Here is an 11,444-nt window from a genome sequence, read left to right as displayed (position 1 = left end):
GAGGAAGTACAATTACAAAAAGCCAAAAAAAAGTAAAATAAATAAAACTAAAAAATAAATTAAAATCACAAAAGTCCAACATACTAGTAAGAGTCCTCCATCATCCTATCAGCAATCACCTCACCAATCACAACAATTCTTTCTTACCCCTTTCTCCTCTTGATCTTCCTATTTCCCTCCTTTTCATTTTTAACCTCTCAGGGTTTCTCAATTGTCATCGATCAACGACAATGATGCAACCAGGGCAACAACAAGACGGTATGGTTGCTCCCAACCTTCTTCAATGGCGGCACAACCTCCTATAGATCAACAACATTATTATCAACAGTCTCAACAACAACAGCAATTGATGATGGAGCAACAGCAGCAGCAACAACAACAACAACAACAACAACAACAGATATGGTCTCAACAACCTCCAGAACAACAGTATCAACAACAGCAGCCTCAACAACAACAAGCGCCTCCGAATTCTGATGAAGTTCGTACGATTTGGATTGGGGGTCTTCAGTATTGGATGGATGAGAATTATATTAGCTGTTGTTTCGCTCATACCGGCGAGGTGTATATCTATATTTCATTATTTTTTAAAATTGTTGGTTTTTATATGTGTTTTTTTTTGTTCGTTTTGTTTTTTCGACTCTTTGATTTGTTTTTACACCATATCTTTTGGAATGGATTTTATCTTGAACCCGCAAGGAATATATCAGTTTTCCAATTTTTGAGTTGATGATTATTATTTGTGGATTGTTTATTCGATTACTTTTGTCGTTTAAAATCTTGAAATTGTCCGAACATTTGATGCTTTGATTATTCGTTTGTTAATTGTGTGTTTTAGGATGGACTTTAGTCTGAATCTATTGTTATCAATTTTTCAAGATTCTTATTGAACATTATACGTGTGAGAGGAAGATGTCGGAGATCTGAAAGGGACGAAGAGAAATTAAGATCTTGTGTCTCCCTTTGTTCCATAATGTTTCTCACGTACGCCTACTCTACGTTTTGCTCAAATTTATAAAACTTGGAATTGAAGAAGACTTTACAAGAAAAAAGAATTAGTTAGAGAGAATCTTGTTTGATGTTTACTTTTAAACTAGGACCTTTTAAATTTTACTATCAACATGTGCAATGTAGATCCCTTGAATAATATGAATGGAAAGGGTATGCTTCTTTTTTGATTTTTTACATTTGATAGTTTTGAGTAGTATTTGGGATGTTCTATTTTAGGTGTTTTGGAAAGTTTCGATACATACATTTTTTTAGTATACAAGGGGGATAAAAAAGCAACATAGCTCTGTACCTTCTTTACTGATTTTTGAAACCTTGATATTGGCATTTTGGATTGCTCATATTTGAGGTGATTTTCTACCATGTACCTGATGGGGTTTTTGGGGTGGGAAGTTAGTATCAATCTTGTGTTTGGTTTTTCTAAATGGAAAGCTGTTCTTTCTTACATTAGTTTTATGCATTGTATACCGCAAACGTTACATAGCTTTATGTATGAACGGTGTTCTTTTATGACCCCTCTTTAATGCGTCTAAGAGGGAATTTGCGATCTCTGTAGCAACTAATTCTGTGCTTGAGTCTTGCAGCTTGTCAATAGTAGAATCATTCGTAATAAGCAAACCAGTCAGTCAGAGTGCTATGGATTTATTGAGTTTCTAGTCATGCTGCCGCTGAGAGAATTTTGCAGACTTACAATAATACCTTGATGCCAAATGTTGAGCAAAATTACAGATTAAATTGGGCTTCCTATGGATCTGGTGAGAAAAGGGGAGAGGATGGTTCTGATTATAGAATTTTTGTCGGAGATTTAGCTTCAGATGTTACTGATTACACTTTGCAAGAGACTTTTAAAGATTGCTACTCGTCAGTGAAAGGTGCCGTAGTTATGATGGATAAGCTCACTGGTAGAAACAAGGGATATGGATTTGTTCGTTTTGGAGATGAGAATGAACAAATTCGCTCCATGTCAGAGATGAATGGTGCGATGTGCTTAGGCCGTGCAATGTGTATTGGAGCAGCTGCTAACAAGAAAAGTGTTGGTGGAGCAGGTATGTACATGAATGGGTTTGCTAAATTTAACTTTGGTAGCTAGATATGCATAATATGATTCTTGTGATCATGCACTTGTTTGATTTGCTGGCCTTGTGTTCTGGTTCAATGCCTTCATATTTTATTAGAATGTATAATTGCTAAGGTGGAAAGCAGGTTTTCGTTTTGTGTTGTTTACCTTACATTTTTATGGCCTTTCTATATTCAGATGTACATTCGAGATGCATAGAAATTCAGTTCCAGTGTTTTCGTTTGAGAATTTGGGAACAATTAATGAATTTTGAACTGAAAAACTTATAGAACTCACATTGTCTCAAAGCAGGGTGTCAAGAGGCTCTATCATTTAGGGCCTGGGACTGAATTCAGCAGAAATGGTTACCCCCTTACTACGTTGCCTGGCATAGGTCAGTAATGTCGTAAAATTTCCATTTACAGAAGTTTTCAGTGCTACAAGTTATTCTTCCTTTCAGTTTCATTTTTATCCTTTATTTTTATCCATCAAATTCGGTTCAGTTTAGTTTCACTTGTGTTAGGGGATGCCATTTATACTATTCCTTTGCTTTTATTTTTCCTCAATGTTCCTTTTTTTCCTCTCTTTTATCATTTTCATTTTCTACGCTGTTGAGTTCTTGACTCTTTCTTACCTTACAATTAAGAAATACGAGTGAGTTATATCTTGCACTCTATTCATCATATTAGCAGTAAAATGGACGGGTTGCATCAGCACTTAGCTTGTTTGATCACTTTGATATTGAGGTGTTTTCTATAATTTTTTAGCTATAATCCCTTGTTTTTTTTTTTTTTTGTGTGCTCATTAATAATAGTTTTGAAGTTAGAAAATTTTGGCTAACTGCTCATTTATGTTCCTTGTGTCCCTTTGATTTTTGTCCCTGACCAATTTTTTTAGAGATAAGGCATTATGTTGGCGCTAGAGCATGTTGGAGGAGAGATGTGGGTATGTTTAATGTTGTAAATGGGAAAAATCAAAGGGACATTTAATCATTGCAAGTGGAGCAAATTCATAGGGATAGTGGGAGATGTTCACATGCTTTCTTTAGTAGGTGTGAGATGTACCTTGGTTATCATTTGGTGGAATTATTGAGGCTACGACTTTTTGTCTCGTGCAAATTTGTTAAACCTTATGTTGATATGGTTGTCTGTAACTTGGTTGTTGTATGTGAACTCATTTAATTGTGCTTGTGATGTGAATCTGGGTTCTAGATCCTTCATCTTTTTTGGATGATGAGAAAAAATAAAATGTTCTTTTCCAAGTTTTCGGAGAAAGGGGTCTCTACTCAACAATTGCTGAATGCTAGATGGATGCGCTGACATAATTGGGGTGTTTGGTTGAATAAATTATTGGGCAGCTTTATCTTATTTGGTGCATTTAGATGGTTCAGTATCCAAACCATCTAATCAAAGTGTTTGGTAAATTAGTTGGTTGAAACATCTTGTTATGAATAAACTTTTTTTGAACAAGCTGCTTCTAGCTATAAGCTAACAGCGTTCCTAGCAGTGTCTTCGAAATTAGTTGATTTTACCAGTTGATAAAATCAACAAGTCAAATCAATCACTCCAACTAGCTACCAATTATAAGCTAACAACAGCTAGCCAAACACCCCCATTGTGTGTTGACTTTTTTTGATTTTTTGAGATAGGTATCTGATTGTGATAATAATATCTATGTAAACTATTGTATTGTAGATTTCAGGGGTATATGCTCTTGTTCTGTGCTAATTTGCTCGAGTATTTTTTGAGTTTTTTTTTACTGATGATTAGGGGTTTTGCTGAGCTGTATTGCAACATTATTTAGACCTAGTTTTATGTGCACTTTTTACCTTCAGACTATAATTATAGGCCTTGTGGCTGTTTGTATTTGTTTTTCTGATTATATTTCTGCATTCAAGAATGTTTAGGATGTACCAGTTGCATCATCTTGTGAAGGAACACTAGTCTTAATTTGTCAGTTCTGTTAGATTTTTGTTGCCTTATCTTTATTTTTTCAATCTTGAATGCAGCTTCATACCAGAATACTCGGGGAATTTCAAATGATAGTGATCCTAATAACACAACTGTGGGTGATTTGGATTCCGAATGAACTCGTTTTTTTGCTTTTTATCTGATGATGCCATAACTTGACAACTCTGTCCAGATTTTTGTTGGTAATTTGGGTCCCAATGCGACTGAAGAAGATTTGGGACGAGCATTCCGTCTTTATGGGGAAGTGGTTCACGTAAAAATACCAGTGAGCAAGAATTGTGGATTTGTGCAATTTACCAACAGGTCTGCATGGTTTTGTGACCCATCGTTGGTGTTATACTGAAAATTTTTTCAAGTCACACATGTGTGCAAAACTTAAATTTATTTTTTGTTGTTGATGTTTCGGTAGGATTAGCGCTGAGGTGGCCTTACAGGCATTGAATGGAGTGCAGTTGGGCAGGCGAAATCTTAGACTTTCTTGGGGCCATGGCCCTAACAATAAACAAGTAAATCTTTGTTGACATTTCTGTAGGGATTTAGAATTTCTTCGGGGTTTCTTACTGAACGTTTCATTTGGGTGCTTTATTTTGCAGTCACAACCTAATCTGAACCAGTGGGACCATGCTGCTTATTATGGATATCCTCAAGGATATAACTCATATGGATATGTGTCTGCTCTTCAGGATCCTAACATGTATTACGGTGGTTATTTGGGATATGGTGGGTACGCAATGCCTTAGCTGTAGGGATGGCAATGGGTCGGACTCGGCTCGGACTATCCACCCTCCGACTTTGCTCCGGATAAATCTCGGACTTTTTTTTTCAGTCCACCTCCACTCGGAGTCGGATTATGCATACTCCAACATTGCTCCGACTCGGACTCTCGGACCTCCGACGGAGTTCGGATTATTATCAAGATTTATTCATATCGATACTATATTAATGATTTTAAAGCACGAAAAAATTGATATAGATTAGTCTTTAGTTACAGTTACAATAAACAAAATAGTCCTTAGTTCTTTAAAATTACATTAACAAACATTAAAATTACATAAATGATGAAGTCTTGAATTCTTCATGCTCAACATTACAACATCATTAAATCCATCCTTAGTTCCCTAACACAAGTTTATAAAAAAAAGTAATATAAGCATAAATGATGTCGTAAGCAAAAACTTAATTTTAAATAAATCAAAACTAAACATACCCATTATCATTCTTCTTCTATACCTTCTACATCCTCGTCTTCAAAAATTGGTGCATATTGAAGGGGATTTGCTTTAGCGTCTACAAATTAGAAATAACAAGATTAATAAATAATATAATTATATAATTTCTTAATTGTACGTACTAATGAAAAAAAATTAAATACCTTTGAATTCTTATGTCAACATTAATGAAGGGCTAAGATTGAAATCATTTTGAAATCAATGGTTAAAATCCAAAATTCATGTGGCATTCATAGTTGTATGTAATTGGTTATTGAAAGTTTTTAAGGATAGATGAGGTGGACATTATCAAAACCATTCATTCATCTACATTACACATCATCAATGGCTTAAATTTAATTAATGGTAAATACTATTTTAATGAATATTTTCTTAAAAAAGCTAATTAGCAATAATCTAATCGATTGTTTTGATAAGTTTCATTCACTCAGATCAAACTTACAATATTCAATCTCATTTACAATGTAACGACAAAGCTTCAAGTCTATATTAGACAAGTTCCAATTAAATCTTTATTAAACGATCAATTAAGTATCTAATTAATTAATATTAATTAATATGTAGACTAATACTATATTTCTAATCGTTTGTTTTAGTTAGTTTTAGGTTTCATTATACTTAAAAAACTTCGAAACTATGTAAGACTATAAGTCTATAATAATCTAATCGATTGTTTTGATAAGTTTCATTCACTCAACTTGATCAAACTTACAATATTCAATCTCATTTACAATGTAACGACAAAGCTTCAAGTCTATATTAGACAAGTTCCGATTAAATCTTTATTAAACGATCAATTAAGTATCTAATTAATTAATATTAAATAATATGTAGACTAATACTATATTTCTAATCGTTTGTTTTAGTTAGTTTTAGGCTTCATTATACTTAAAAAACTTCAAAACTATGTAAGACTGTAAGTCTATAATTATTTAATCGATTGTTTTAATAAGTTTCATTCACTCAACTTGATTAAACTTACAATAATTCAGTCTCACTTACAATGTAAATATGTAATTAGTCAATCAGATAGTCAAGTTTACAATTTTTGTTAGAATAAACTTATTTTCATATAATGTTCAAATTTTTCAAAATATAAAAATGCCTTAAATTAAAAGTTGAGTCGGATGTCGGGTCGAATCGGGTCGAGTCGGAGTCGGAGTCGGAGTCGGAGTCGGTCGGATTATCGGATTTTTTATGAAGTCCAGCTCCGGTCCAACTCTAAATCGGACTCGGATTATATAATCGGATTCGGAGTCGGATATTTTCCACTTCGGAGTCGAATCGGATTAAAATCCTCGGATCGAGTCGGATCAGGGGCGGATTCGGACTGAATTGCCATCCCCACTTAGCTGGCTCAGATGCCAGTACAACTGCAACGGGTTAGTTGATGTTATGATATTTTAATTTCGCAACTGTTCAGCATTGTTTGCTGCAGTGATTCATCCACCTACGATGACAGGAGAGGTGTTTGCCTTGGTGCAGCATGATTCTACATGGAGCCTCAAACCTTTTCGAATTTTTGGTCAATCTAGAGATTCCCAAATGTAGTATAATAGATTTTGTTGGTCAGATTAGTTTCATTTGCTTTGCTTGGAGATTCTTTATGTAGATTTGCTTTAGTTCAGCCCTTATTAGGTTAAATTTCTTAAAATTGGAATTTATATGGCTGTAGAAAGTTTTGCCTGCTTTTTGTGAGGTTTTAGACGCACTTTAATTTTGAAATTTATGGTGTTCTCTTAGATATTATAGAATGTATGATTCAAGCTGATTCCGTTGGCGATCATGTATTCCTTGGCTGCTCGAATTTTGAAGGCATTAAAACATTTCTTAATCAAGTTATTAAAAAGCAAAGACAGAGTTGAATGTTTAGCAACATATATATCTTTCCTTTAAATAGCAACCTTTTAAAGAATCATGAATTTTTTCATCTAGTAAATCCAAATCTTTAACCTCGCAAGATACATTTTTGCACTTTATGTGTGAAAGAACTGATTGCGCTGCAGCAAGTGTTGTTAACATAAACATCTAAATGAGTTGTTTTTTGCAGAAAACTAGTGAATCCAACTGGAAGTTAAAACATGATAAGCATCATCGGCATCTAAATACCAAATTGCCAATGGTTCTACGAGTTGCACAGCAGCAATCACTTGTACTTCGAGTTGCTAATTGCACAACCAAACAGATCAACTATTTCAACTTCCAACTATAAGTCAGATTAACGACGATAGAATTCAAAATAAAACTATATTGTCTATTGCTATAGTTCATTCTACAACATTGAACTAACTGTGCCGATTCCAGGACAGCCAATGGACTATACAAAGACAACAGAATCTCGTTGAGAAAAAGGCTACGTTGAGCATACTTCAAGATTGACTAGTTTGAGTAAAACTCCAGAAGAACAATCATGGTCATCATCAGCAAATAACTCATCAATATGGTCTCTTCATATTTAAGCAATTATCTGATGCTTGGCTGAACAATTCCTGGACTTGCTTTAACTCTTTATCTGGGTGTAAAAGAAAGGATAAAAGATGCAAATCAGTGATTGCAAATCAATTGTCACTCTTGTCCATTTAAATTGCCAACAGAAACGACGGAGAAAGAAAGGGGCAGGGAGCTGCTTTTACCAAGAACCTCTCCGCACTAAACTAATGTTACCAATCTCAGAAATGTATAAACGGGAGCTAATTTCAATTTTAAGAATTTTGTTTATACTATTCCATATTTTGGGCTCAACTCATTTGGAAATGAATCCCTTATTCAATTATTTTGCCCGTCTTAAAGGGGTCATGAGGTCATCACGCAATTGTACTAAGTACTTGCAAAACGCCTAGTAGGATGCACCAGTAAAACATAAATGAGGTAGAAGAACACAAACCCCCTCATTATCAGAGTAACTACACATTTTATACATAACCACTAGCTTTTCACAAGTAAGAAGCTAAGTCTATAACCAATTTTTCCAGCCACAAAACTGTTCACAACAATGTCAGGTCCTTAATTCCGAAAGGATGGGGTTGGCTCAGCCACAAAACTGTAAAGTAAAAATATTCAGTGGGGGAAAAGCAATTAATTTTTTTTTACTTACAGTTGTAAAGTACTAACTGACCCAGTATCTATTTTCAAATCAAGGGCCAACATTCATAAAAACCAAGTAACATAAATTTGTATCGGTATGGAAAATCTAGCCACATACCAAGTGCGCAATTCAGTTTTATTACAAAGGAAACTAACTGAAACTAAAAGGTTATTTATGGAAGGAGCTTTGCTTCACACACGTAAAATTCTAAGGAAAATGTTGCATGCAGAAAACATCAAATATATGTATAATAAGGGGGAAAAACAGAGAGAGAGAGAGAGAAGCCATTACCAGCAGCTTCCAATTGCCTCTGCAATTCTTGGCCTATTGCATCATTTTCTGCCTGGGGAATACAAGAGATACAGCTTTAGTGGGCTCCACAAAGTAAGGATGGAGATTTCATAGCATATCAGCTACTGGAATACCTGAAGCTCAGCTATTCTTTTCAATTGGGCTTCCTCACCTCCCTCATCCAATGGTAGGGCATTAACTAAAGCATCAAACTGCAAATGACCAAGTTTGAATAAGAAAGGACACATACCAGTCAAAAAAAAAAAAAAAATACAGAAGAGAATACTAATCAGGTAGATAAGGTAAAGCCCAACATTTACAGATTTATACCTAATAATTCGCAAATAATGTGAACACAAGTAGCATCATGAAATTGCATACTTGTTTAATTGTTTTCATATTAATTCACTTCTACAACAACATTCTATTGTTTCAAATTTTTAATAATATTAAGTGGCTCCCACCTAGGTTTTGGAAAAGATATACGCAATCTTACGTTTGCAACGTCAGAGGTCATCTCAACTGATAGTCAATGCAATTTACATAAATAATAAGTGCACAAGAGTTACTGACTTCACATCAACATCACCTGACTTGTAATGGTACACATATCAAGAAATAAATCCCTGCTTAATAATGATGTTTTATTATTGTATCACACAAAGCCTACAATATATATCTTGTACCTCGAGGACAACTTTTTTGCTGCTTAATAACTCCTAATGAGTAAATATAATTTATTAAATTATAAAAAATACCTTGAGATCACATTGCTAATTGCTATAGGTACAAGCAGCTGTAAGATAGTCTTTTATGGTGGACGGATGAATTCCTAAACTTGGTAAAAAAAAAACAACGCAGTCCAAACACGCATATGCAATTACTATCAACAACCCGATAAAACTATTTGGTCTCAGAAGGTCCAATAAGCATAAGCAATAACTATCGACAACGCAACAAGACTGTTTGGTCTCAGAAGATCTCATTACAAGCAATTGCATAAGCTGGTTGAGACTGATAATAGAGTTTCATCAACCAATGTTGAGGAATGACAATAACACCATGTATGGGAAGGGGGAATTGGAGGAAAGGAAGGGATTGAATTTGAAGGGTTATAATTTCCTTTGTTCGGTTAGAAATTTTGAAAGGGAGAAATTTAGAAAAAAGAAATTTGAAGGGAGCAAAAGTCTCTTGATTTTTTATAACCAAATCTCTCAAACACTTTGTTTTGATTGATGGAAAAAAGGGAAGAGATTAAGAGGATATATTTTTTTCTGTTTGGGCAATGTTTTTTGAGAGAAGGAATTTTTGAAAGAACAGATTTTGGAAGAAGGAATTTGAAGGGATGAAGTCCTTTATTTTTGTTGGTAACCAAATCCCTTCATATGTGGATAGATTTAGAAGGAACAAATTATTTCTCTTCCTTTCCTTTCCTTTCCTCGTCCTCCTAAACAAACGAGAGAGACTTCTCATGCTATTCTCACCCCTTCCTTTCCCTTCCTTTCATTTAATTTCTCTCCTTAACTATTATCCAAACCAAGTGTAAATGTGGAAAGATTTGGAAAAAAAAAAGCTAGTTCTCATGCTCTCCCTTCCTTTCCTAGAGACTTCTATTATTTCCTCTTCTTTTTCCTTCCTTCTCTGCCCTTTACCTTCTATTCATTCCCTTTCCCTTCCAAATTCTTATCCAAACAGTGTATAAGTATGTTTTCCTTCCAATATTGGAAGGATTTGTTTTGTACAACATGTAAATAAGTTCTTCCCTTCCCTCTAATTTCTTCCTATTCCTTTTGATATCTAAACAAAGGAAATGCAATCCTCCCATCCAAACATAGCGTAGATTGACACTATATACAAGAATTTAAGCAAAAATCATATATAAACCAAATGAAAAAACTCCCAACAAAAGATTAACTGCTTAGCAGCCTTTACAAGAGCAGCACTAGCGGTTTTGGGTTCATCAGCAAAATTGTTGGAAGTATCAGACTGTTGTTGGGAAACATTAGGATTAGCATTTGGATTAGGATTTGCATTTGAATTAGCATTAGCATTAGCATTAGCACTAGCATCAGAGTTAGGATTAGGGTTAGGATTGGAATTAGAATTAGAATTAGGGTTAGGAGGAGGTTCAGGATAATTGGGGGAAAGGCGAACAGGAGGAGCATCTCGTTGAAGAGTACCAAAAGTATTAAAAGCAAGAGATGCAATCAAGTTAACTTGTTCTTGCAACTGTGATATTATATCCATTGATCAATCACTTCCTTCCGAATGCAACATAATCAAGACAAAAATTGAGTATCAGAAATGAGAAATCAAAGGAATTGAAGACGGGTAAACAACTATGAGAGTGAGAATCTTACTAGGGGATAATCTGACGTTGGTAATGACGGAAATCAGCAACCCAACCCAACCCAAATACTTCGACACTTCCAGAGTATGGTAGAGCGCTCCAACAAAAGACCATTAATTTGTTTTTCTTTGTCTTTTATTTTTCTGTCAAAGCTCATGAACTTAAAAAGAGGGACTGTGTTGACTCTTGAAGAATTGAAATTACACAAATTCTAAAATGAGAGTTCAATCTCTATTAGACTGAATTTTATAATCCAGACTGATTACTTATATTTATTTACAATTTCACGGTGATCAATTAGACATTTTATAGAGATACCGTCTCATATAATATTTTTCGTAATTAGGGGTGTTCAAACCCAAATACCACATTGATTTGAATTCGAGAATCCGAATTGTCAATTATGTTACAATTCAGAAAATTGAATATTGGGGTTTTTTTTTATTTTTTAAAA

At 34.4% G+C, this 11,444-nt stretch overlaps 1 protein-coding gene and 1 pseudogene across 2 annotated transcripts; one reads left to right on the top strand and one right to left on the bottom strand.

Annotated features, from left to right (window-relative positions):
- The first annotated feature begins 45 nt into the window (after positions 1-45).
- LOC130815173 (polyadenylate-binding protein RBP45-like) lies at positions 46-5,355 on the top strand (annotated as a pseudogene).
- A 1,884-nt stretch (positions 5,356-7,239) lies between these two features.
- LOC130815219 (mediator of RNA polymerase II transcription subunit 21-like) lies at positions 7,240-11,207 on the bottom strand. Of its 2 annotated transcripts, XM_057681606.1 has the most exons (5): positions 11,001-11,202; positions 10,559-10,901; positions 8,775-8,856; positions 8,641-8,692; positions 7,240-7,776 (listed from the first exon to the last, which is right to left on the bottom strand). In XM_057681606.1, the coding sequence occupies exons 2-5, from the start codon at positions 10,885-10,887 to the stop codon at positions 7,700-7,702; spliced, it is 540 nt and encodes a 179-aa protein (XP_057537589.1). In that variant the 5' UTR covers positions 10,888-10,901; positions 11,001-11,202; the 3' UTR covers positions 7,240-7,699. The 2 variants fall into 2 exon arrangements, 1 of the variants encoding a protein (XP_057537589.1); XR_009042548.1 differs by lacking the exon at positions 10,559-10,901 and having other exon boundaries at positions 8,775-8,852; positions 11,001-11,207.
- Between the last annotated feature and the right edge of the window lie 237 nt (positions 11,208-11,444).

This window comes from Amaranthus tricolor, chromosome 6, assembly GCF_026212465.1.
Source record: "Amaranthus tricolor cultivar Red isolate AtriRed21 chromosome 6, ASM2621246v1, whole genome shotgun sequence".
Classification (NCBI taxonomy): Eukaryota; Viridiplantae; Streptophyta; class Magnoliopsida; order Caryophyllales; family Amaranthaceae; genus Amaranthus; species Amaranthus tricolor.
This window is presented reverse-complemented; position numbering and strand designations above follow the sequence as displayed.